A 27,969-nucleotide genomic window follows, 5' to 3' on the forward strand; every position below is an offset into this window, starting at 1 on the left:
TATCGGGGCTTGCTCAGTGGGTCGCTCCCAAGTGACGCGGACAGAATTGAGACAGAAGTGACGCGTATGAAATATTGTGGTAGGGTGCCGTCACAACTTTTTCTCTTGGGTTTTCTTTCGTGCCGTAGTGGACTGAATTGAGAAGGAGCCCTATTCTCAATCGACGATATGATCGGTGATAATGAAGCTAGTGTAAAAATTTCTCCGTTTCGGAGAGGACTGATGGGATACATACTGCTCAGGTCAGTTTTCTAGTTTTAGTCAATAGCCTTTCATGGCCCTTTTAAGAATGAAAAGAATATAGTTAAGAATGCTGATAGGTTTGTTTCCCTTATGCGGCTGCTCCGCGCACAAGGTATTCGCGTGATCCACGACGCTGCTATGCCTGTCTGTTGAGAGGGACGTACTGGTAGTGGCTCTTGCTATATACGCAGCAAGCTTGTGCAGAGAACTTTGAGTGGCGTTTAGATTTTTCTGCGTTGCTGTATAAAGCTATTTCTAGACGTGCATTAAAAACTTATTTGTGAGTCGACCGCGACACTTTCGCTAGCTGCTTTGTTCAGACGGCAGCAGATGCGGTGGCATGTGTACAGTTGAGATACCATGGGACAAGCGGCATCGCTCTCACAAACTCCATCGTCACGGTCAACTGCCTTCAAGCAGAAGCTGATACAACAAACGTCGGATCAAAATCACTGTCCTCCGTCACATTACGTCCCGTGATCGTCGAATGCGTGAAGGGTCTCCAACACGCGATCAAACCGAAGACAGCAAATGCAAGAAGGCCGGCTATGAGCGTGACTGCAGAAACGCCCAGCATTTGCTTGTGCGCAGTGATAAAGGGGCCTGTGTGACGCTCATCTGGTTGGAGAGTCGCCTTTGCATAGTCTAGTCTTCTCGGCTGCTATAGTTGCATTCTCCTATTAATACCCTTGAATGATCAGCTTTGTTTAGTTTTTTGGTTTACAGAACTGGATTCCAACTTGGGAAAAGAGCGGATTTCGTTCGAGAAATTAGAATCACAAGTCTTTCTAAGGTGTGAATGTCGCGTGATGGAATTTTGTCAAAACGACTATTCAATTGTGATTCGCTCAAGTCTGTTTCAGGTGGACCCTCCAGCCGTTAGAACAAATAAAGCGGTCAGCAAGGTAGGCCGGTGGCGCGATGCTGGTTCTCAGGTCCGTTATTTTGGCTGGACACTTCATTTCCTTCCCTTTAAGTTGTGGGGTTCCCACGCCCCCTTTTAGTTTCATTAAAAATACATGCCCTCATTTTCTTTCATGTTGGTGCGTGCGCAGGTAGCGCGTGTACAAAGTTTATCGCGATGCGTGATATGAGCTTGACGTGGCAGTATGTCTTGATAAGGGCGGTGAAATCCAAGGACTGGAAATTTCGGCGGGAGCCTTGCTGCGGGCGATTGCGGAGTCGGCGAGCGGCACGGGCCAGGCAGATTTGCACGGTCGGTAGGGCGGAGCATTACCGGATGAAGACGGAAGCGATGCGTCGCGATAGTTTACCGTGGTCACAGTTCTTTTGTTATTGTTTCGGGAGAACAGGTTCTTTTCAGGTGTACATGTCGCCTATTGCCTCTCTTGCAGTGGCTTTTCTCTCTTATAGAGAAATAAAACTAATTTCGCTTCATGTCGAACTGCAACGGCATTACGGGCTATGAAGAAACTACAGGGCGAAAAAAGCGCTGCGCAACTTAACATAGAGTTACTCGATCTTTCTGGTTCCTTTTGGTGAGTGATCCAAAGACTGAATAGGAGATAAGGCTTTCTTAAACTTTGTGACTCGAAATGCCACTCGAGGAGATTGCCTGTATATATTTGCCTTTACTGAAGGTATTAGGTAGAGAAATGACTCTTCACTTACACTCCAGCGCCCACCTCCGCATAATGAGGTGGCAGTCCTCCACTTCCCCCGTGTCGTCGCGCATCGAGGCGATGAGGCGCACGGTGTCGTCGGAAATGCGTGCCATGGTCTCGGCGTAGCCACGGGTAGTGCGCGGGTCTGAGACACTGCTGTGGGACTGAGACCGGATCCTGCTCCACTCTTCCCCCTGGCTGGAAACAATTGACTCATTTTCTCCCACCATGCTTGAAATGCTCCTTTTTATGGGGATTGCTCGTGTGCAATTTTTCGCGCTTTCATGCCACCTTTTAAATCGCTACCCATGTCTCTGAACATGAACGAAATCGGAATGTAGAAAGCAACTTTGTATCTACAAGAGCAAATCATCAATTTACGATATTAAATTCCCTAGAAGCGGTGTTGAATACGAACATCTGATAAGATATTTCGGTACTGCCTACCGCAGCTTGATGTCCAACCTCTATCGGTTACCCATCTCACATTTTAAGTTTTACTTAGTTATCAACCCAACCAGACAAGCAAATCTGTCGAAATGTTTAGCTTTCAAGTATCTTACTCCCGCACATGGGCTCTTCATTCAACTTGCTGCAGCGGCAAATGCTCCTGAAAGGAGAGGCACTCGAACGTAGGTGGCAGTTTCGTCTCTGAAGATTTTATAACCGCGATGGAAGACAGTCAGTCGACGTCAATTCCTGAAGGGCCTCCGGGAAGGTATATTTTCTGCTACGTTTTTGAGTTTTGTCCGAGTACAGAGAAACCGCTGTTTCTTCCATTTCCTTATTAGAAATGCCATAGCATAACAAAAATATATTCTACTTCAATTGGTTCCGGCCATAAAGTCACTGTGCTTTTCATTCTGCTGGTCATTTGTTATATCCCTTCAGCATTTGACAAGAAACGGGTCATCATCAGGAAATCACCCTGCCGTGAATAAAAAGAATGATATCCTCGCACTATTTATTCCTAAGAATCCAAACCGACTGTATCTGAAGGAACTGATTAGGGACCGCGCATAGACAGGTAATTCTGATAGGCATTAGATAATTCCTAATAATTGACGTTTTCTCACTATTTTTATAAAACACAGCCAAAAGCAGCTGTAAAAATGGGCTTTTTCCCGCATAAAATATGCGTGAAATATGTCCTAATATATGAAATATATGTCCTAACAAGCACAACAAATGTTTCAGAATCGTTATCTTTCATTGAAAAGAGAATGAAAACCTTGAAAACGCTTAAATATAGAAGCGGGAATCATGCGAGATCTAAAAGCGCAAAATATGGCAAACGAACCATTTCTCTAGTTGCGTAAGTTCTTTTTATCCTCGAAGTTAGAAAATAAGCAATGCACTATATGTTTCGTTTATTCAGGAATTTTCCATGTGTGTTTTGATTGCCATAGGCAAGCATCGAGAACATTATTCTCTTTGGCTTTATAAGAGTCTATTTTTGGGATGTTTATTTTTATGGTAATTTTAGTGATGGTTGTGTTTTGTGCAAGGCTATTTATTTAGCGCAACAAAGTATATATTACATCAAGATTGCTTTCTTTGACGGCAAAGCTCTTGCGGGACCACAGACAAGCCAACAGTTGTGGCAGGTGCTAGAAAATATTTTAATAAATTATTTTAATCAGAAACTCCTATAATACATATATTATTGGAACACAGTAATGTACTGGAATATACAAGCATTCTAGCACTAATCATAATTCTGTGTTTGTCTGCGGTCCCGCAAGAGTTTTGCCATGATAGAAAGCTACTTCACTATAATATACATTTTAGCACCACTAAATAAATGGGCTTTCACAAAAACTGCAGTGCCTAAAATGAAGATGTCAAATAAAAATGTAGAATATAGACTCTTAAACATAAAGAAAACGAACTTCTTGATGCTTGGCTATGGCAGTCAAAATCGATATTAAAAATTCGAAAATAACTGAAACATGGTGCATTTTTTTTGTAGCTTCGAGCAGAAAAAAGAGTTGACGAGTTTTTTACGACGCTTTTTCTCTGTGTGCTTTCCCGTACCAGAGTTCAAGAGGGCCCGTCTATCACGGATGGCACTGAAGAATGTGGGGTGTAAGATTCGGCTCGACCTTTCGCAACCCGCCATAGTCATACGGAATACATCTACGCTAGTCTGGTAAATGACAGCATTGAGATCGTGAGGGACCCTTTATAGCTATAGCGTCCTACGCTTAAGGCCTAGCTTAAGCTCACTCGAATAGGATACCACGGGTGGCCACACCACCAGGTGGTAGAAAACATTTATATAGGATACAAATACAGGAGGTTATGCATGAGCTGACCCTGAAGGGGTCAACCCTCACAAACACTAGGTGAAGGTCCCTAGTTCGGGACCCCAGTGGCGTCTGCCGCCGCTCGGGCTCGCCCGACTAAGGCACGTTGGGCCTGCAGGTCGGAGCAGCTGAGCAGGGTCGCCTCCCAGTCCTCCCGGGTTGGGTTGGGGTGAGGGGGGATAGCCGGATTTGAGGGGCAGACCCACAGACGCGTGCTGCTTTGCCTAGGTCAGGGAAGCGGGAAAACTGACCACCGTAAAGCAGAAACTTATGGCGAGAGTGGGGAAATGCACCTCACAGACAGGCGAGAGTGAAAAGAGGAGGAAAGTGATGCGACTATAGAGTGAGGAAGGCAGCGGCGAATGAGCCGCTCAAGGCGAGGTCGTACACGACGGTGGCGCGTCTAGGTGTCGTACTTGTGGTGTTCGCGGGTTGCAAAAGCAAGTAGTATGTGGGCTGTGAAGTACTTTATTGGGCAGCAGCCGGGCTGCTTTCAGGCTGTGCTCATGCAGGCGCTGCCTTTTTGTAGAGTCCCGGCTGACGTCATTTGACGTGTCACTTATAACGCCTATAAAAGACTGCAGCGGCACGTGTCAGTACAGGCGCCTACTTTTTCACAGACAAGGACTCACAAGGTTTTCAATGTCAGTTCAAGGAGCACGACAATATATAGAGTAGCCTTTATAAATGCATATATACACAAACATGTATCTCTGAATTTTTTTGCCAGTCTATATGCAAGATTTCAGTACCTGCAGAGCTGTGTTTAAACTTCGCATTTCCTCGTATCATAATCGTGGGCATTTTTTATTTTGCTTTTATTCTGATCTATCCTTTCCCCGATACGAACTGTCCAGGGTGTTTATAACTGTCGTAATTGGTTGCTAAATGGCCCCTCAAATATTTTTGTTTCTCGTTCGGCCCTCTGTACTGATCTTATATCCACCCTTACGTATCATACCTCCAGCGCTTAAAGGTTTAACAAAAGATGACCAATGTGGGAGGCTGGTCACAATTGCCTAAAACAATTCCCAAAAGATTACAACGTGATAGAGAAAACGCATCAGCATGTGAAATGGCGACCAGCGGAAGCAGAATAGCACAGAAAAGTTATATGCGCATTGAACACAGGTTCTGTGCGAGTGAATTTTAAGTTATGGAAAAAACAGAGGGCAGAAGCCTTCAGTATAGATACCACAGATACCGCATCAGTTACACAACGCACAGCAGAGGCCTATCTAGCATTCCCACTGCTCTGCCGAGTTCGCACAAGCCGAGTGGGCAAGACCAGCGTAAACATTCATTACCCGCCAAAAAAAAGCTTGCTCACAGCAATCTATTCCAACTATATCCTGAAAATGTTCTGATATTCTGCTATATCCAGCAGTGTTATGGGTGATTGAAGACAATGCTTTTCAAGCCAACCTATCTAGATATTTATAGCCGATATGTGTCGACCAGGCACGTACGCATGGAGCAGCCCGTCGTTTGCGAAGAACTTGCCCTTCCGGCTTTTGTGGTACAGCTTGAGCGGCAGCGCCCCCACGTGTCTGGGCGTTCGCCCTTCCTCTCGGTACAGCGTCCGGATGTCGTCGGCGCTGAAGAGGCGCACCAGCACACGGCGGCCGGGAAGCTGCTCGGCCGCAATGGGGCCCATCCGCCGGTGGATGTCCCACGCCGCCTGGCTCGAGTCGCGGACGTCGTAGCGGCCTGCGTGTCAAGTAGGCGTTCGTTCAGTTTATGGCCAATGTGCAGCTGGCAACAGAATGTTAGCAAACGCCTTTTGTGCGAGCAGGAACGGTCGCGCGAGTGCATAAAACTCTCGTGCGAGGCACTCCACCTGCACTAGATGCAGGAGGGAGTGTTGAGAATTTCGTGACATCGGGTCCCAATTTAAGGGGATGGAAGCCTTCGCGTCTGTAGGTGGGGCCATAAAGTTTGAAGGTAATTGTATATGGAGGAGCCAGATCGGGGGTAGAGCTGTCCGGTAGGACTGAGTCAGCTCATTTAACGTCTGCATGCGCTCACGGGAAAACGACGGCGCGGGAGCCGCCTCTGCACGGCGTACCATACCTCGGGATAAGCTGCCGACGGCCTCGTTGCCAGCGTTTCCCTACTGCGCAGGCACCCAGAGGATCTCCACGTGGCGGGACAGTTTAGCAGCGGGCACGGTCAGTATTTGAACGTGTGGTAGCCAATGACCCTCAAGGAGCCAGAGGGCAAAGTGGGGCTATAAATATACGGCACCTTCATTTCCTCCAACTATCCGACTGCTTCAGTGCAACCTTTGGGGTCACATTGGTGTTGCACCACGAAATCATGATCTTGACCGCTGACCTTGCTAAATTGGAGCTGAGGAGAGAGTGGAAAAAAACTTTGAGCCCGGCCGCGACGGCGCAGAGGTTATGTCCGACTTCTGTACCGCAGCACCCCGGCTCTAACCCGACCGCCAGCGGCTTCGTTTCTATGGAGGCAAAACGCAGAGCCGTCCGTGTGCTGCGCGATGTCTGTGCATGTTAAAGATCACCGGGCCGCGTATAAGCAAACCATATTCCGTAGGAGCACTCGAGCAGGCGACGCTCTGGCGCGTGGATAGATGGATGTAATATAGGAGCGTCCCCTTTGAAACGGGGTGGTAGCAATAGCTGTCATGCTTATTTTTCTTAATTATTGATTTAGATTGGTTAACTAAACCATAATTCTATTTATAAAATTTTTGTTTCCACGATTACTAACATTATGTCACTTCTCTTCATTTAAGCCACCAATCTTCCAGTCGTTTTTTGCTAGCTTCCACCGCTGGTTTATTCACCCGGCCACTGGCATCTCTAAACCCCAGAGCTTCAGGAACAGTGACTGCGCCTGTATCAACTTCCGGGTGGATACCAATACATTCGAGTATAATATGGTCAATTGTTTCACTGGAGTTACCACATACAGCACATGCGTCATCTTTATTTTTAAATTTCTTTTTGTAGCTGCGTGTTCTAAGGCACCCTGATCTAGCCTCAAAAAGTAGGGCACTGCCTCTTGAGTTATCAAAGAAAGCTTCCTTCCTGATCTGCCTTTTCCACTTTCGGTATAATTCCACACTCTGTTTCTTTTCCATCGAATTTATCTAATTTTTACCTTCTGTGTTTTTCACCTGTTGCTTAACGCTCTTTATTTCTCCGTCCTTGTTAATAGCATACTTACTAGTTAGTTTCCTAGTTCTTTTCCTCCATTGTGAGTCAACGCTTTTTAAGTATAGGTAGTGGGAAAGAAGGCTAGGTTGAGACGGCAAGGTCGTGACGGCAAGGCCAGCGATGCCTTGTCTAGTGTTTTAATCCGATGACAAAACCCAGGCGCGTGCCGGAGCCGCGCCGCGGGACGATGAAGATGGTAAGTACAAATGAAAGAGGAAGATCATGGCATGTACAAATTAAAGAACATCCACGGAAGGCTCACAGTATTTAAATACTTTAGCTACTCATCTGTTACTGTCCAATTTCCTCAGGCGTTCCTCATATAATATTTTACTCTGAGCTTCCCGTACTTCGAAAAATGCCCAGCCCATATCTCCCTGTACCGCCTCATTTGTGGTTTTGCCGGGGGCACCTAGTGCTAATCGTCCAACGGCTCTCTCATTTATTTCTAATGTCTACTGTACTTATGATTTTAGGCACAAAGCCGCATTTCCGAACGTAATTCCGGGCACCATAATTCCTATCCAAATATCCCTCAAAACCTCACACCTGTTGTATCCCCACAATGCCCTATGCTTCATTATCCCGGCATTTCTTCGCCCTTTGGCCTAAAGTAATTGCTCATGCTTTCCAATGTATGCCAATCCTTCGTTTACCCATATCCCCAGATATTTATATTCTGCTACTCTGGGTATTTCATGGCCTTGTATTTTAAGACCCGGATCAGTTGAGCCGTTGAAAATTATCAGACCCGACGTAACTGCGTTAGAGCGTCCTAGAGAGTCCCCTTCGTCTCCGCAATATTTAACTAGAGTTTGCAATTATACCAGACTCTCAGCTAGCAGCACAATATCGTCTGCATACATCAAACCGGGGAAGCGCTGCTCTACTGCCTTTCCACCTAATCTATATGACAGGTTAAAACATAGATTACTTTCTTGTATCCTCTGTTCCAGGTTTATCATATAAAGCATGAACAGCAGCGGTGATAGAGGACAGCCTTGTCTTAATCCTTTGCATACTTTGACATGTTCCGTACTTCTTATCCCTTCCCTTGTAATTTCTACTTTGATATCCCGGTATATTTCCTGTAGGAACTCTATTATCTCATAACTGATACCTTCTTCTTTTAATATGTTCCACAGGAGTTCCCTGTTTACGTTGTCGTACGCCCGTTTATGTCCAGGAAGGCCAAATACAAAGGTCTATTTTCCACTCTAGATATTTCGATGCATTAGGTAAGCACGAACAGGCTATCGTCTAAGCGCCTACCATTTCTAAAGCCGCTCTAAGTTCTCCTAGTATCTTGTTACTTTCTACCCATGCTGCAACTTTAATTTCACCGCGTTCATGGCCAACCTGTACATAACAGATGTTATGGTCATCGGCCTGTAGGATTTTATGTGCATCCTTTCTCCTTTCCCTTTATAAATGAAATTCATTTTACTCTGCCGCCAGCTGTCCGGAATTTGCTTATTCGTTATGACTGTTTCCAAAGCTTTTACCAACGTTTCCTTACTTCTTGGACCAAGTTCATTAATCAGCTTGATCGGAATTCCATCTATTCCTGTAGATGCATGTTTTTAGGATAATTTTTTTCTGCCTTTTTCCCAGTTTAGATTGGCCAGTTCTAATCTGCTTTGTACTCTGCTACCTTGTGTTGCTTCCTGGTTTGCGGAGATTACCCTATCGTCGCTCTCAAATGACTCGGCTATAACTGATGTAATGTAGTTTATTGCGTTGTCTCCCTTTAAACAATTTCCCTCGTTATCTTGAACCCGATCTTGCTTTCTTTGATCCTTTTTTCCTAGCCACCTTATATGGTTCCAGAATTTTCTTGCTCCGCCTCAAGAAGCATCGTGTATGTCAGCCGTTCAGCGATCGGTGGACTGCTTTACTTTACTTCGGACGAGGGCCTGTACCTCCAGTTTCTTTTGTCGATATGATTCCCATTTTTGGTCGATTTCCTCCTGAGATACCTGTGCTTTCTTTGCCACTCGGTGTTCCCTTGAAGCAAACCGTCGTTGTTCAATAGCTTCCCTGATTTCCTTATTCCGCCATCTCCGTGGCTTCCTCTTTCCATTCCAGCGGTTTGCTACTTTAACCTCCTTAATTTTCCTCCTTATGAGTAGTTCTACCAGTTCATAATCCCAGTTTTCCATGGGACTTTTCTCTATTGCTTCCTCTATGTCTGCTGCTACCTGCGCTATTTGATCGTCGTTTAATTTTGCGTTTACTTTTTGTCTAAATTCTATTTATCTTTTCATCAAGGGCCCCATCTGCAGACTAATACGTTTATGATCACTTCCCAGACTACACTCTCCTTCGTCTATTTCCATTTTTATGACCTTGCTATAAATTCCCTGCGACATTAGACAGTAGTCAATGGTCGTCTGCCTGTTGCAGAATTCCCACGTGATTTGGCATTCGCATTTTGTTTCTCTATTTACTATATCTGAATCGTGTCTCTCACAACGCTGTCCATCTTCTGGCGCCACCAAGTGGCCGATGTCAGCCTTTGCAGCTCATGATGACACGATCGATGCTCTCAAAGAAACGATATTTAATAAAGAATAAACTGGATTACAATGGTTACATTATGGAGCTGCCGACGTTAAGTCCGTCCATCACGAAGGCTCTCCTCAGTCCCCCTCTCGCTTCTCGCCGATACACCCTCTCTGTTGTCATTTCGCCCGCTTGTCGGTAGATGCCGCTAGTCTCTCTGCTAACACTGAACTACTGAACTATGTCTTGGCACGTGGCTGAGCACTACCGAAGCCATGCGTTATGACTTATAGCGATTATACTATGTCGACCTGCCCCCTAGCCGCATCCATTCCGTCCCGTTGCAGGACCACCACCACGCTACCTGCGCGCCGTCGAGCCGCAGCAAGAACTGCGTCGCTAAGTCAGCAAGGCCACTTGTGGCGCACTCCCAACAGACCGCCGCTCTGTTATCACTGCGTGGAAACTGTCCATACTCTTCACAATCGCCCCTACCGGAGAATAGGTTTGAGAGAATTTCTTCCGAACGCGCCTCGACCCCGCTATGGCGAAAAGCCCCACAAGATTAAGAATACCTGGCTGCTCACGAGACGCACTCGACGTCACCGCAATGGCAGTAACTATCGTCATCCCCGAGGCGCTTTGCTTCACCCAGTCGATACTCCTCCTCTGGGCAATTCAGATGTACTTCCCTTCGCCGGAAAAACTAACCACGGCGGCATGCTGTGGTGAGGTCGCCGCTACAGCTCATATTGAACATCCTCCACCCGACGATTTAACGCGACGGCCCGAGCAGCAATGACCCAATCTGAGGATCTTATAGACCTGTTGCGAACGCATTGTTTCCGGTGAGATCTATTTAACCGCCGAGAGTTGTGATGCGACCGCACTCATGGATGCCGGCGCCGATTTTTCCGTCATGACCAGCCAGCTAGCCATTGTACTTCGCAAGGTTCTGACGCCTTGGTCTGGGCCAATGATGCGCACCGCCGGTGGCCATGGGATGACGCCGATTGGCACGTGCACTTGCCGCATATAGATTCGCGGTTTTACTTTCACTGGTACCTTTGCGTATAACAAGAGTACTCAAAAGAGCTGATTCTCGGCATGGATTTTCTCCAAGATTATGGTGCGGTTCTAGACCTTCAGTAGCAGCTCATGGTGTCGTTTTCAATCAAGCTAGCAGTTGATAGCAACACGAACTTCCGGAAAATAATGTTGCGCGTCTGTGACGACCACATACCGATCCCTTTGCGCACGAGCAAGTTCGTTCCAGTCGAATGTGATCACAGCACCGGCACGCGTGTCATTGCTGAAGCGAGAGAGAAGAGAGAAATAACATTTATTGCACCCGTCAAAAGGTTGGTGAGGATCCGAGGCGAAGCTCTGTCCCAACCATGTCCTCCCCCTCAGCCGTCGACCTGGATCCGTTGGATCTTAGCAGCGGCCAGGGCAAGACGGATGACTTCTCGTTGCCCTTTTTCGTCCTGCTTGAGAAGTAGTGCCTCCCAGGACTCATCTGTTCGGTCAGGTTCTCCAAATCTAGGACACGTCCATATCATATGGATCATGTCCGCTATGCCATCGCAACGTTTGCACCTGGGGCTAAAAATTTCCGGGTGCCACTTGCTGTAAAGCTGATGGTTCGGGAATACTCCAGTCTGTAGCTTACGCCACATAACCTCCTCGCTTTTGGTGAGTTGCTTACACGCTTTTGGTAGTGCCTAATTTGTAATGATTTAGAATATCTTGGTAGGTGTTAAGGTCATCGTCGAACTGCAGGGGCTCCTCATCAACAAGGGGTACGGGGTTGTGCATAAGTCGTCACTGGGATCCCGGACTGTAGCTAATCCTCGGGCCAGTACGTGCGCTTTCTCGTTCCCCCTCAACCCCTGGTGCGCCGGTGTCCAAATGAGCGCGACCTGCTCTGCCGGTGGTGAACCACTGGCCAACACTCTTGCTGCTATGGCCGAAATGCGGCCCGCGTGAAAGTTTCTAATCGCTGATTTTGAGTCTGTAACTATAATTTTGACCTGTTGTTGTGTTAGAGCTAGTGCGATGGCCACCTCTTCCGCCTCCGTTGTGGTCGAATTTCGGGTACTGCAGCAAAGTACCGAACCCCCGTCTTCTCTAGTTGCTACTGAAACACGTCCCCTACCGTTCGCGCATTGTGCGGCATCTGTATATAAGACGTCCTGTCTTCCCTCAAAACGGGCTCGCAGCGTTGTTGCTCTATCACTCCTCCGGCTCTCATGGTAAACGGGGTGCATGTTTTTGGGGAGCGGAGGTATTTTTAATTTGTACCTGTCTAGGTACTTTTTCTGTACGTCTGGAGCATGCTTGCGGCTCATACCCCAGTTTTTCCAAAATACTCCGACCAGTACGACTGCGCAACAGTCTCTGGTATTGTGAAGTCCTTGCAGCTTCAATGAGCTCTTCGAGGGTATTGGAGACCCCTAGTCTCATAATCTTGTTTGTCAATGTATTGGGTGGTAACCTAGTGCCGTTTTTATCCCTTTACGAATGAGAACGTCAAGTTTCTCCTTTTCTGCCTTGTGAAGCCGTAAATACGGCGCCACGTAGACTATCCTACTGTTTATAAAAGACTGGACTAGCCTAAGGAGGTTAGCTTCTTTCATGACCGCATGTTTGTTTGCGATCCACTTCAGGAGTCTACAGGTTTGACTGGTGCTAGCGTCTAGCCTCTGTATCGTTTCCGAGATCCTGCCGTTGGCCTGAATTCGTAATCCCAGAACTCTAATGGTTGCCACCGTTGGTACAACGTTACCGTTGACCCTGAGTGTTATTTCCGGGTTATCCTGCTTTATACGCCGACGATGGGGCGATCGCATTGACGTGAGAACGAGAACTTCCGATTTCTCGGCCGAACATCTGAGCCCGATCGGTTCTAAGTATCTTTCTATAACTTCGCATGTCACTGCTTCTCACTCGACAAATTTCTCTATCTCGGGGCTTTGTCGAACTTGTCAATGGCGAGCCGAAGTGCTAGTGACAAACTTCACATGTGAACCCCAACATTTGACAGCGAGCCTGACGGTCACTCATTTTGAAGAAATTGGAGAGAGTACATGCCAGTGCGCTTTATCCAACACGCTTGACCTCTTCAGTGCGACGCCTACAGACATTAAGACCGATGTGAACCCGCACCTCTTGGCCAGTCCGAAACGCTGCGTGGAGGATCTTATCGATTCCTTCCACGACTGTTTTGCACCAACCTCCAAGAGCCGACAGACACCACTATCGAAGCATTGAATTATAGTTGCCGACGGCGAACGTCTACCATGTAGCGTCCTCACCGGGTGTCTTGAAAAGAACGTGACGCCATCCGCCGCCAAGTAACATAAATGCTCCAAGACGACGTTATCCAACCGTGGACGACCCCCTGGGTTTCGCCACTTGTCCTCGTTTCGAAGAAGGATAAAACCTTGAGGTTCTTTGTGGATTACAGATGCCTCAACAACGTCACGAAAAAGAATGGGTATCCCCTGCAGCGCATTAACGACTCCCTCGATCGCCTTCTACATGCCACTTACATTTCGAATACGTGACCTCCGTAGTGGATATTGGCAAATGGAGGTTGATGAGCAAGACTTACAAAAGACCACTTTTATTACGCCAGACGATTTGTATCAGTTTAAGGCGCAACCCTTTGGCCTGTGCTTGACCCCTGCCACATTCCAACGAATGATGGATACCGTGCTCTCTGGCCTGAAGTGGCAGTCATGTCTCGTATATCTCGACGGCGTTGTGATTTTCTCGGACACGTTCGACGAGCACCTGAAACGTTTGGAAGGTGTTTTCGAGGCAATCCGATCTACCAGTCTCCTCAAACCACAAGAATGCCACTTTGTTTTCAACGAGCTGAAGTTTCTCGGCCACATTGTCAGCGCTCGAAGCGTGAGCCCAGACCCGGAAAAGACGGTCGCTGTAACTTCATTCCCCAAGCTAACGAATAAACGGACCTTGCGTCGACTTCTCGGCCTCTGCGCGTACTATCGTCGGTTTGTTCACGATTTCTCCAAGATAGCTGAGCCTCTGAGCTGCCTGACAAAAACACCGAACCGTTATTTTGAGACCATGACCAGGAAATATCCTTCACGAAACTCAAGTCCCATCTCCAATCTACGCTTATACTTGGCCATTTCGACGAAGAGACCGACACGGAACTGCACACGGATGCCAGTAACGTTGGCCTCGGTGCGGTACTTGTTCAGTGGCAAGACGGTGCGGAACGCGTCATTGCGTACGTCAGTCGCACTTTGTCCCGTTCCGATGTTAATTATTCAACTACGGAGAAGGAGTACCTCGCTGTCGTGTGGGCAGTCATAAAATTTTGTCCGTACTTGTACGGCCGCCCGTTTCGCGTCGTGAGCGACCATCACTCACTGTGTTGGCTGGCAAACCTGAAAGATCCATCGGGGTGGCTTGCTCAATGGAGCCTTCGGTTGCAAGAATTTTACGTTACTATCGTGCACAAGCCCGCCCAGAAACACAGTGATGCTGACGGCACGAGCAGAGGCATATCATTTGTACTTACTTTTGGGCTGCCTCACCATAGTATATGTCTGTCCGCGTCCCTATTTCCTGTCACACGGACGGCTCAGACGACGATTCCGCTATCCTCAGTGTGATCACAACGTCTACCTTCGCCCGAAAGTTGCCGGCCGACTCCGAACTTCTGCCGCTCATCGAATACCTCGAAAGAACCATGCAATCTCCTCTTCACCTTTTCAAGCGCGAACTGTCGTCATTTTTCATGCGCGACAGTGTGTTCTAAAAGAACTATGACCTAACAGAAACTGCTTATCTGCAGTAATACACTCTGAAGGGCTAGTTGGTTCATATTAATTGAACGAGTAAAACTGCGCGAAAAAGACGGGACGTAAGAAACACACAGGCACAAACAAGGCGCAGAAGTACCTACAACGCTTCATGACGAAGTTCTTCATGCCTGCCACTACGACCTTTCTTCCGGTCATCTCGGTTTTCCTCGCACATTGGCACGGATACACCGAAAGAACTACTTGCCCAGGTTAGCTGCCGTTGTGCACCGCTACGTCATACCTGCCGTGAATGCCAGCAGTGGAAGACACCGCCGAATAGGCCAGCTGGACTCCTGGAGCCTATAAATCACCCGAAATTTTCTTTCAGCAGGTCAGCATGGACTTACTCGGCCCATTCCCGGAGTCCTTGGTGTATATAGGGGTTACCACTGACTACCTCACCTGCCACGGTGAGACCAAGGCCTATCCCCGCGGTACCGCAGCCGAAGTTGCCCATTTGTTTTTAATTCACAACATTGTGCTTTGTCACGGTGCCCCAACACTAGTCTTAATTAACTGACATGGGAACCTCGTTTACGTTGGCACTCACGAGCGAGCTCTTTCGAGTCAGTGGTACCACCCATCGTAAGACAACAGCCTATCATCCTCAAACTAATGGACTGACTGAGCGGCTTAACAAGAATATTGCCGATATTATTTCTATGTATGTAGACAACTATTATGGGCACTGGGATCGAGTCCTGCCATACCTCACGTTCGAATACAACACTGCGCTCCACGAAACTACACGCTTCACTCGATTTAATTTGATTCATGGACGTAAACCCTTGACTATGCTGGATGTCATGCTTCTTTTGGATTCTGCTCCCTCCACTGTCGTGGGGCCTGACCAATTTATTCATAATGAAGAAGCCCCGCGCCAGCTTGCCCGACAGCGAATTCGGCACCAAAAAGAGCACGACAACCAGCGCTACAACCTGCGACACCGAGAGGTGACTTACACGCCCGGCGACAAAGTCTGGATGTGGAGACCAATCCGGTTGCGAGGGTGCTCTGAAAAGCTTCTCGGCGCTACTTTGGCCCCTACGAGGCGCTCCGCTGCCTCAGCGCAGTGAACGACGAGGTGCTACCACAAGGCACTGCCGCTCCTCGCGACAGCCGAAGTCTGTAATATTTCACGTCGCCAGAGTGAAGACATATTTTATTAGTAAACCACTTGTAGGGTCCAAACCAGAGCACGAGACTAGCCCGTATACCTTGCCTCACTCTTTCATTGTTCCCTTATGTTTGCGACACCGAGTCGATGCCTCTTGGAAGGAAGGGGGTCTATTGGCAGAATCATATCTTGGCGTATAGCCGAGCGTCGTTCTCTTCTCTCTCGAGCTTCGCTTCATTACAAGACCTGCTTCAGTTTTATTGCGATAGCAATAGTGCGGCAGGTTTCTCCATAGCGTGGCCCAGCGGAGGCCACAGTTGACCTTGAACAGCCGAGGAGGAGGCGGAGGAGCAGAAGAATAAGAAAAAGTAGACTGGTAACTTACGCTCTCGCGTCATACTCTTAAAGGGTGAGCTTAGTGTCCCCAATAATGTAGCACCTTACACTGACAGGGCGAGATAGGGGAATAATGTATTAGGCAAAAGAAGCTTCCGCCATTGCTATCGGAATTCAACTAGGATAACCCAAGTTAAACCACAACTAATTTTTCTGTTGCTTGTCACGTTTGTCGGTGAAAACATAAACAGGTTTAATCTGTAATGGCTCCTGCAGTCAATTCAAAGATTGTTAGCAAACGTCGTAGCTTTAGCCTTTACTGCGACTGTCCTACGGCGAATTTTCAAAACCTTTCTAAAAGTCTTGCCAGCATTCGGTGAGATTGTTAGCTGTACAAATACCTACGGCAAAATGTCTGCAGCAAAGAAAAAAAGGTAAATTATAACCGCATCAAAAAGGGCCCTGTTCGGAGTGAATCCAAAAAAAGCAAGCGATACTCCTGACTCTGTGTGCGTCTCCTACTTCACGATGTGGTCGTAACGATTCGCCTGCAAATCACTTGCATCGACACCGTCATTCCAACTAAAGAGAGAGCTGTTACTAACTGTTCTTGAAAATTGTATCAGGCTTCCTATTCCTTACCCCGCCGGGGTGGTGCAGTGGTAAGACGCCCGATTACTGTGCCGGAGTACCCGGGTTCGAACCCGCACGGCGGCTGCGTTTCGATGGAGGCGAAACGAAGAGGCGTCCGTGTGCTGTGCGATGTCAGCGCACGTTAAAGATCCCCAGGTGGTCGAAATTATTCCGTAGCCCTCCACTACAGCTTCCCTTTCACTCCCACCACCCTCCCTTCCCTTACAGCGCGGTTCAGGTGTCCACAGAGCAAGTGTGACATATACTGCTCCTTTCTCTTCCTGTGAACCAATTATTATTATTGTTTTTTTTTCCTATTCCTGCCATAGTGCGTACGTCGGATTGTTGCGCAGGCAAAAACTCTTGTGCTGTGCGATATCAGCGCACGTTAAAGATCCCCAGGTGGTCGAAATTACTGCGGAGCCCTCCACTACCGCCCCTCTTTCTCTCTTTCCACTTTCATTCCCACCTTCCTCCCTTCCCTTACGGCGCGGTTCGGGTGTCCACAGAGCAAATGTGACAGTTACTGCGCCTTTCCCTTTTTGTGAACCAATTTAACCTTTTATTTAAAACTCTTGAAAAAAACTCCGTCATTTATTTCGAATAGCTTCGAGTAAACAATCCTGAATCTTTTTGTGTAAGATTACCAAACTTCGCTCGCGGACGCCAACGCATGCGCACATATTTTAGTTCTCGCCTTACGAAACGGGGATAACCTGTAACGGGTAACAAAACACGACACTGCAAGGATCTCATAGCAAGTGAAATTTCTAATACTTCAGTTATTCTCGACTTTGTTGCTGTTTGTCCGGTACAAAAGTAGAAGGGAACAAAGAGCTGCACGAACGAGACACTAAAGGAGACAATGCAAATACACACGGCGTTTGTATAAATTTACATCGTTGCCGTCCGCGGTTCTTTTGCGCCACTCATTGTTCGCTCCTGTAAAGAACTAACTAGCCAAACAACTTCTAGGTAGAAACCTATTGCCATTGCACGTTTTCTTGTTCATCTTGAGAGGAAAGCTTCTCAGCGCTTCCTGAATCTCTCTAAGCATTAACGACTGTTTATTGCTATCCTTTCCTAATTGCGGAACTGGTTATGCACTTGACGAAGGAAAACACCGCCTTCATTTGCACAACTAAGCCTCCATCATCTTTCTTTATGCTCAATCAATACCTTCAAACGCATCCCTTTTTGGCAAAGAGAGTGCCACCAAGTCCACACTGACGTCAACAACACCGACATTAGAGTTGTCCTCGCCTAACACTAAACGTTTTTGTGTCCGACACATCGCTCGGCGCGAGGTCACATCGCTCACATCGATGTAACTTCACAGTCACATGGCTCGGATGTGAGAGCGAAGAACATAATCCGCAGCAACAAGTGACAAACCCGTTACACTCAGATCAACCTCTAATGCAAGAATACGCACCTTCGATGTTGCTCAATCCGACCGCATTTGTGGTGCATCAGTTGTTTTTCCACGATTTAATCTTGGACAATGACTTCCCGACTGAACTAAGCGATAATCGACCTTCAATCTGAACGAATGACAATTCTGCCATATGAAGACCTACCCCACAGAAACAACCATACACTGTCACGTATTTCTGAGTGTTCTATAGTCATCCCACTCCAATTAAGCGCAAAAAGCCTTTCTGTAGCGGAGATGCCAGACACAACGTAGGCGTCGTCGAGGGAAACACGCTTTTGGGATTGGAAGAAGTCATGGGCATCGCAGGGGTAGCGACCGTGTCCTGAGCGGAACAGCCGAAGTGCTGATCGCCAACTTCGACGGTGAATGTCGACTCCTTAAAAAGAGCACAGTGATTGCATCTTTTGAAGAAATTTTTTGGGGTGAGCAATTTATTCCTCTGAAACGCGTCGTCGAAGACTCATGTGACTCCCTTGAACGGATTCACCGAGCCAGCATTCAACTCAACATTGTCCTGGTACCAAGAAATCCAGTTTCCTAGGGAACTACGAGTGCTTGTCATCATCAAAGGTTCGTTAAACGCTCATCTCTGGGCATGAGACTGCATGCGACAAAAAAGCAAGCCACTGTACTAAAGCTCATTATTCTGTGCCATTTACTGTCCCTCCCTATCATTTGTACATTGACGAAGCCTGTGACACAAAAATGTAAATGCACAAATGTCCTGGCCGAGGCGCATCTTCATTCAGATGAATGATGAATGTAATCGCCTATGCTAGCAGGTACCGCTGAAAAACCGAATTCTGTTAATCGACAACTGAGAAGGCGCCCTGACCTCGCTATCGTCTGGGCCACTTCGAAGTTTGTCCGTACCTATGTGCGGTCGACCATTCGGAGTAGGAGTCCACCATTCGAGGTAGGCTTTTGCTGGCTCGCCAGTTCGAAAGATCCCTCTGGCCGTCTTGCTCAGTGAAACTGCCTTTTACTGATTCGGCATCACTGTGCTCCACATGCTGGCCACAAGCATTCTGAGGCAGACTGCTGGTCACGAGTCCCTTGGACGCGTCGTAGAAGGTAGACGACGACATCGTTTTGGAATCGGCAGGGGCCATCGGTTTCCCAGAGCTGTAGAGTTGGTAGCGCAACAGAATTAAATCAATTACCTGCAAGTCAAGATCCATTCCCATCCAGCAGTGCTCAAGCATAAGTTCTCGTCCTTCGCCTTACACAAGTTCTCCTCGCGAAGAACGTTGCACCGAACAGGACCACACCCACCTTGTGTCGCGTGACAATATCTCCCAGAATTTTTACAGATACCTTTATCTATCCCCTGTTCAGTTATGCCTGCATGACTGCGGAGGTTTGGCTTGAATCAAGTACTCTCTTGCAATCTATGAAAGCGATATGTGGGAGGCTGGTTACGTCTGCGCTGGACATTTCCCTATCGCTCGGTTGATAGTGCGGGTGTGATCTGATGCCTAGCAGCTTTGACGAAATCCCTACATGGTGCATCGGTTGTTTGAATTTGAAGGTGGCTCTGATTCCTTTAGCTGTTATCTTAGTAATTTATTTGCAGGTAACGTGCAGTCAGCTGATTGGTCTGTAGTGTATGAAGTGCTTGACGTCTATATTCTTATTGATTGGCATGCTCGAATTCTTCCAAAAATCGGGTAAACTCGAGATCCTGAGGTGTTTTGAATACAGGGTAGCGAGTTTTTATAGCATGACTCCCCCCCCCCCCCCTTCCCCCCGTCGTTTATCAGATGGGAAGTTATATGTTCCTCTACAGTTGCTTTCTCTTCATGCCGTGCTTCGAATAGTTTCCTTACTTCATTCTTTCTTGCCGGCGGAAGTTTTGATTGCTCTCCACTACTCACTTGTCGATTATCGCCCTGATTGCTAGGATACCATCTAGATCAGTGTAGAACTCCTCGCCGACGTTATCTTATCCATAATTGCATGACGGTGCCTGCCTTATCTTTTAGCACACAGATAGGTCTTTGCTTGTGCCTAGTTTTCTTTTAGACAATGTTTAGGCTATCGCTATTTTTCTTTTGAAGCGAAAAGTTTCACTACGCTAGTCGCGCTTCGCGCGAGCTGCCGTATGCCGGAGCATGAGGGATGTCACGCATGGCGGAGGTGCCCGCCGCCGATTCCGTCACAAGAAAGGAAAGTCGCAGTATCTGTCACCCTTGCTCTGTGGACACCTGACTGCGCCGTAAGGGAAGGGAGAAAGGTGGGAGTGAAGGTGGAAAGAGAGAAATGGGAGTCCTAGTGGAGGGCTACAGAGTAATTTCGACCTCCTGGGGTAACGTGCGCTGACATCATATAGCACACGGTAAGTGGCAGTTCCTGGCCCTACTGGGTTGGGACGGTAGGTCAACGCCGCTTGCGGCAGGGGCTAGCCACCTGTTTTATCTGTTGTAGGTCGGCATTGCACCCGCCACCGCTTAGGTGGTGGACGACGGCTGTTGTTGCGGCGCGCGTCTTTCTGTCCCTCTTCTTTTCCTTTCTTCTCTATTTTCTCTTCTGTCCGCACGAGGCAGCGGAGGTGGCTCAGCTATAAGAACCAATAGCAGGCCCGTGCATTTTCTTTTCCCTCTTCCTACAGCCACAACAACAAGCACACGGTAAAGATCCCCAGGTGGTCGAAATGACTCCGTAGCCCTCCACTACGACTATCTTTTCTCTCTTTCCACTTTCACACCCAAGCATCCACAGTTTTTAATCATCAAAGCATAGTGCCGTGCTAGCCGTAAACATGACTTTGAAATAAAAGTAGACACGAAGAGACTTTAATATGCCGCCGATACATACTTCCAATACAGAAGTGCTACCACGGGAGTTGGCAGAAAAGGAAAGAAGAAATTAAAGGCTGAAACCTCAACGAGCGTCCGAGACACCCGAGGAGGAGGAGGAGGAGGAGGAAAAACTTTATTTAGTCCTATATTATTTGGCGGTTTTTGGACGTCTTCAGAGATGTCTGCTTGTTGTATCCACAAGAGTCTTCTCCGTCGACTTCGTCCACTTTTTACAATGGTCGGTTGCCCTCAGTCCAGGGCTCCGCTGGCTGCTGCCGCCCGTCGGGCTCGCTGTACCAGACCTTTCTGGTCTTCGCAGCGGTCGCTGGACAGCAGAGTCTCCCATTGCTCCGCACTCGGGTTTCGAATTTTGGGGACCACATCTATGTTTTGACATGCCCATGTGATGTGATACAGTGTTGGTTTTTCATAGCACCACGGACATCTGTCAGCGTATAAGGTAGGGTGCATTTTGTTTAGTATGTGTAGGTTTCGGTATGAACCCGTCTGTAATTGTCTCCATATGACAGTTTCCTCTCTGGTGAGAGAATTGTGCGGTGGGGGATATCGCATTCTTCTTCCTCTATAGTTTTCTAGTATGGCCGAGTATGCCTTGGGTGCTGGCAAAAGTTCCGCGGACCCGTCGGATGCTCGGAAAGTAGTGTATGCTCGAGCTATCCTGTCAGCCTCTTGGTTCCCTGCCACCCCCATGTGCCCCGGTACCCATATAATTTTGTGCCTGGTCTTGTTTTCTTCGTGGTTTTTAAATCTGTCGCTCGCTTCGAGGAGTATACGAAGCGCGTGACGACCAATCCTACCATTCATGAAATTTCGACAGGCTGTTTGAGAGTCCGTGAGTATCGTTAGCGACCGCCCAGCTCTATAGCCCTCCGCCACCGCTAGAGAAATGGCTACTTCCTCGGCCTCTGCTGCTGTGCAGTGTCGGATAGAGGCGCTGGTCACTTCGCGTAGAGACGAATTGATCACCGTGGCCACTGCAATTTTGTTCTGTCCTCCTCTCGAGGACGCGTCTGCATACACAGTCGTGTCTTCAGGAGCGTATGTTTTTTGAATAAAATTGGCCCTTGCTTCTCTTCTACCTTGGTGGAGGTTAGGGTCCATGTTTCTCGGGATTGGAGCTACCTTGAGGGACTTGCGAAGTTCGTCGGGGATCGTTACCGTCCTCGCTATTTCTCGCATCTGCTCACAGTATCCGAGTCTCTGTAAAAGCGCTCTTCCAGTCGTTGTCTGCAGCAGCCTGAGTTTTTGCGACTCAAGCTGCGCCTCGCGTAGTTCTTCGAATGTGTTTTGCAATCCAAGCGCCATGAGCTTTTCTGTAGACGTGTTGCGCGGTAATCGGAGCGCCGTCTTATACGCTTTGCGTAGCAGGGCATCAGCTTGTTGTATTTCACTCTTGTTGAGGCACTGGTAGGGCAGGCTGTACATAATTCGGCTCACTACCAGGTTTCTAACTAGTTTTAGTGTGAACAACGATGAGAACGTCTCGCTAAACGACGTAGCAAAGCCGAGTCTGAAACGCCAGAAGTACAAGAGGCACGTCTCGCTAAACGGCGTGAAAAGGAGACTGAACAGCGACGTTCAGCCATGTCAGCTGATAGTAGCCAAGATGGTGAAAGTTCGGGAATTGCTGAGCAGTTGCGAATAAAGAATGCAAAGGCTAGAGTCAAACGAGCTAGTGAAACACCCGAGCAACGAGAGGAGCGTCTCGCTAAACGACGCCGACAAGATGCTCAAAAGCGGCTTCTAGCCGCCAGTGCCAGCAGCATCACCGAAGCTTTTCGCTTCGAGATAGCCAGGCCTAACCTTAGCTAAGCCCCACCCAATTTTTTTAAAAGCATGTTCAACCTTTTTCAACATTATACTTTGTTATGTCCGTTATTTTCCCCTTATTAACTTTAACTCAGCTAATTCTATAGTGCCTACAGGGCTAAAGAATTTTGTTCTTTGACGTTGCTTATTTATAATTTTGCTTCTCTTTAGGTCACTTACCCGAATCCTTACCGCCTACCTCTACTGTTCTATAGAAGGTTAGTTCGTAAACGGTCTGAGCTGCTAATTGGTAAGTGAACGGTCACCCATCGGAATCAACCTAAGCGATCGCTATGAGTAACTATAAATGAGAGAGAGAGAGAGAGCGACCCTTTAATAAAGAACACATATTTTAGCCGGAGTTCAAATTTCGCTGACATGCTACTCAGCTTAGGAAGGGTAACTGGGGAGGAAAAGATTCAAATACGAATTATGAGGAGATTAAAAGAAATGAAGGGGGAGATAAAATGCGGCCATTAAATGCGTTGTAAGGTGCGTCATGGAATAATGGTATAAAATCAAATTATGAAATGCATTGTCCGATGAATGTGCTTATAGAGTTCGCAGCATGATAAATGCCTGAGGATAACATTCAAGGGGAACTTAAAGTTGTTTAAAAATCCAATTTCTTTTAAATACGCAAATAAAAAGTTGATTGCGAGTCTCTGTTGCCTAGGGCAGGAACAGAGACCTAAAACAATGTTCATTGCTAAAAGCACTGAGGAGAGCTGTTCCATGCTATGTTCGTACTACGCACGCTCGTCAGCGTACGCAGGACACTCAAGCAGGATATGTTGCACAGTTTCAACTGAACCACAGTTGTCACAAGGCGGACTGTTCATTTGACCAAAACGGTATCGCAAGCTATTTATCTAGGCAGTGCTCAGGCGAAGTCGGTGGTAGAGAGTTTCTAGTTGGCGTGGAAATTTCGGAGGGAGTCTTGAGCTAAGATGTGGGTCAATCGAGCAAAGAAATTGATAATGATTTGTCGGCAAGCTCCAAAGTAGATACTTTGCTTCGGCAGCAAGTTGTTTAGCCAGTTGGGATGCATCAGATTTCGTGAAAAAGGTCCGAATGTATCTTTGATAATGGTGGCCTTACGAGCCACTTCATCGACTTTTTCATTGACTTTATGCCACAGTGGGCTGGTATCCACTGAAATGTTTTTAGCGGTGGCCTGCGACAATAGCCAAATAATGCAGATACCCGATGTCAAAGGAACCAGGCTGACGATTGATGTTCTTCAGAAGGTTATACAGGATTTTCAAAGATGCTCTGGAATCTGTGAAGATAACCCATCGGCCGGGGGCTGGCGCATGATATAGGAAACAGCTTCTTTAATGCCATAGAGCTCAGCTGTCGTAGCTGATGTCCACCACTGCAGCTGGTAAGACAGGACATGGTTTGTTGAGGGCACATAATTCCACAGGAAGAAGTGTTTTGAATAGTTGAACCGTCGGTGAATATGTGCGTGTACTGTGTATATTCCTTGGCTAAGTAGGCGAGAGTGGCTTGCTGAATTGCTGCCTGTGGCATGCGACTCTTCGCATTCACGCCATGAACATACATGTTCACCTTTAGAGACGATAGTGTTCATGGGGGAAAGGTGAGTGCTAGTAGATTTCGATGCTGAGTAATAGTAGGGAGGGGCACAAACTACAGTTTGACCAAAGCCAGAGTTACATTGAGTTATGTGGACATGGTCTAATCAGTGCTTCTTCCCTTGAAGGACATGTCGGAGATGAGTGCGCAAGGTTTCTTTGGTGGCAATCACATCTAGCGGTAGACATCCTGCTTCTGCAAGTGTTCCTGACACAGATGATCTCTTTGGGAGGTCAAGGCATATTGGCAAGCAGTTTTTCCACGCGGCTTCAAGAATCGTCTGGCTTGTTGGAGGCAATCTTTGAAGCACTGGTAAATAAATAGTAGCGCAACGATCTTTCAACGTAGGACTTTTCAAGCAGAAACATCGACCGGCAGTTGCTGGCCCATCGTTTTCCCGCCATGAATCTGAAAACCTGTGTTGCTGCAGTAATTCTCTCGCGGCGTATTTTAATATTGGGTGAACAAGAGAGATTAATGTCATCGGTGTGATCGTACATACGATAGTTACCGTCCCCCCAGAAGGAGCGGGTATTGAGTCCTTTTTCTTTAGAAAGCCATAGCCACACTTTTTTCTGATGAGAGACTAAGACCACAGGGGGCCAGACACATTGTGATGTGCCGTAACGCTCTCTGAATTCGTTGCTGCGTAGTATAACGCAAACGTGATGCACTTCAGATGCAAAAATATTTATGTGCACTCGATCCTCGTGGAAGGTTTCTTGTTACATGTATAAGGGCAATATTAAACAGTAGAGGGCTAAGCACAGCTAAGAAGTGCTTGGGACTGGGCTAGTTGGAACATTTGTAAAAGAAGGCTAGGTCGAGACGGCGAGGTCGTGATGACAAGGACAGCGAAGCCTTGTCTAGCGTTTTAATCCGATCACGAACCCAGGCGCGCGCCGGAGCCGGCGCCGCGGGACGATGATGATGGTATGTACAAATGAAAAAAGATGATCATGGCATGTACAAATGAGAGAAGGTCCACAGAAGGCTCACACAATCTGCCCGGGGGGTCGGAAGCGGCCAGCCTGGCCGCTCCGAACTAACCGATGTCCCGCGGCGCACGAACGGTTTCAAGCAAGAAACATGAACGATTTCAGTTCCACGGTGGCGTCGATCGGCTGGGGGATCAAAAGGCGTGACTTTGTAGTTAACTGGAGAAGTTTGGCTGATGATCTCGTAGGGACCAAGGTAGCTATGGTGGAATTTGTCACTAAGGCCAGGGGTGCGCAGTGGTGTATAAAGGAGTATGTACTTCGTCACCGGGATGATAAGAGACCACGCGATGCGTAGAATCGTAGCTACTCTTGCGGTCTTCCTGGCTCGCTGCTGTGTTGAGGCGGGCAAGATGACGGCATCTGGCCACTCGAGATAAGAACTGCGTAGGTACTGATGTGGAGTGGTCAGGCGTAGAGAAGAAGGAAGCGTCGAGAATTGTAGTGGGAGGACGGCCATAAGCGAGGAAAAATGGAAAGTAACCGGTAGTCCGCTGTACTGCTGTGTTATAGGCGAAAGTGACGAATGGTAGAATAGTGTCCCAATTTCGATGATCCGGTGTGATGTACATGGAGATCATATCCGACAAGGTGCGGTGAAATCGCTAAGTCAGCCCGTTAGTCTGGGGATGGTAGCTTGAGGTTGTCTTATGAAGGGTGGCAACGACTGTCGATAGGAAGGCCGTCCCGCGGTCACTTAGGAGCACCCGAGGAGCGCCAAGACGCAATACAATTGATCGCAAAACGAAATTTGCTACTTCTTGAGCGAAACCGGTTGGGACAGGTGCTGTCTCAGCGTAGCGTGTAAGGTGGTCGACAGCTGTTATAATCCAATGGTTACCCCCATCGGAGAGAAGTAGGGGACCATATCAGTCGATGCCGACTATGTCGAATGACGTGGCGGGACAGGGAACAGGTTGTAGAAGGCCAGCGGGCGAAGAAGTCGGCCGTTTGCGACGTTGGCACAGAGGGCAGGATAAGACGTATTTGGCAACGCTGGAAGATAGGCCAGGCCAAAAGAATCGTTTTTTTTTCACGCGGTCATAGGTTTTGTCAACTCCAAGGTGACCTGCAGTAGCGTCATCTTGGAGAGCCGCCAGTATACGTGGGCGAAGCACACGCGGCACGAATGGGATCCAGCGAGTTCCATCAGGGCAATACACGAAGCGGAGTATGATGCCATCTTCGAGCTTGAGATTGCGAAGCTGTCGGCGAAGCCGAGCATTGGGTGGGTCCTAAGCGCCAATAAGGCGGTCGATGATGGAACGGCAGTAGGCATCGGCTAATTGCTGTGAGCGGAGAGCGTGTTTGTTCTCATAGTCGTCAAATGAAACTGTTGTGATATACGGCGGAGAAAGAGATGGTGGGCTGTGGTCATAGGTGGAAATGCATTGGGAAGAAAAACAGCAAGCCGATTCCGTAAGTGGACAGCGAGAAAGAGCGTCGGTGTCTTGGTGTTGGCGACCCGATTTATAAGTGACGTCGAAATGGTATTCTGGCAGGCGTAGAATCCAGCGGCCAAGTCGGCCTGTCAAATTTTTGAGCGAAGACAACCAGCAAAGAGCATGGTGATCGGTCACAACTGTGAAGTGCCTACCGTATAAGTAAAGGTGCAATCTTTGGACAGCACAGACGACGACAAGGCACTCCTGCTCGGTAATGGTGTAGTTTTTCTCAGCTGAGTCATAGTCCGACTGGCGAAGGCAATCACTTTCTCACGCGAAGTTGCATCGCGCTGCAGAAGTACAGCGCCAAGACCGAGACCACTGGCATTAGTGTGCAGGATGGTTGGAGCGCTGTCACTGAAGTGGCCAAGAATAGTTCTGATGGGAGGGCGTGCTTCAGGTTATTAAAAGCAGTTTCGCACTGTTCAGTCCACACGAAAGGGCTGCGTGCTTTAAGTTGTTCATGAAGTGTAGCAGCAATAGTTGCAAAATGCCTTATAAAACGCCGGAAATGAGACGCCAGGCTTAGAAAATTGCGCAATTATGAAGTACGTTGTGGACGAGCAAAGTTCAAGACCGCGATGATTTTGTTCAGGGTCTGGACGAATGCCGTCATGGCTGACTAGATGTCCCAATATTTTAATTTCCTTCTGTGCAAAGTGGCACTTCTTGGTGTTGAGCTGAAGGCCCGCTGAAGCTAGACACGTGAGGACCTCAGTCACACGCGTAAGATGGTCGTTAAAAGTTGACGAAAAGATGACAATGTCATCCAAGTAACATAAACGGGTTCTCCACTTTAGGCCCTGAAGCACAGTATCGATCATTCTTTCAAATGTCTCTGGTGCGTTACAAAGTCCGAAAGGCATAACATTAAATTCGTAAAGGCCATCGGGAGTTGCGAAAGCGGTTTTTTCTTTATCGTCCTCGTGCATAGGTATTTGCCAATAACCTGAGCGGTGGTCCAAAGTCAAGAATATTCGGCGCCTTGGAGAGAGTCAAGGGCGTCATCAATTCTTGTCAATGGGTATACATCTTTGCGGGTAATTTTGGTGAGTGCG

The 27,969-nt window shown here is 47.7% G+C and overlaps 1 protein-coding gene across 1 annotated transcript in view; it reads right to left on the bottom strand.

Annotated features, from left to right (window-relative positions):
- Positions 1–27,969, bottom strand: part of LOC146174607 (putative cytochrome P450 301a1, mitochondrial) — a 71,086-nt gene that overhangs the window by 23,886 nt on the left and 19,231 nt on the right. The window contains exons 3-4 of the mRNA XM_084585417.1: positions 5,647–5,887; positions 1,872–2,066 (exon numbers count right to left, since the gene is read on the bottom strand). Of these exons, the coding sequence (XP_084441543.1) occupies positions 1,872–2,066; positions 5,647–5,887 (436 nt within the window). The remainder of the gene's footprint in view (positions 1–1,871; positions 2,067–5,646; positions 5,888–27,969) is intronic.

This window comes from Amblyomma maculatum, chromosome 11 (genome assembly GCF_055883805.1).
Source record: "Amblyomma maculatum isolate TAMU_Amacu chromosome 11, ASM5588380v1, whole genome shotgun sequence".
In the NCBI taxonomy this organism is placed as follows: Eukaryota; Metazoa; Arthropoda; class Arachnida; order Ixodida; family Ixodidae; genus Amblyomma; species Amblyomma maculatum.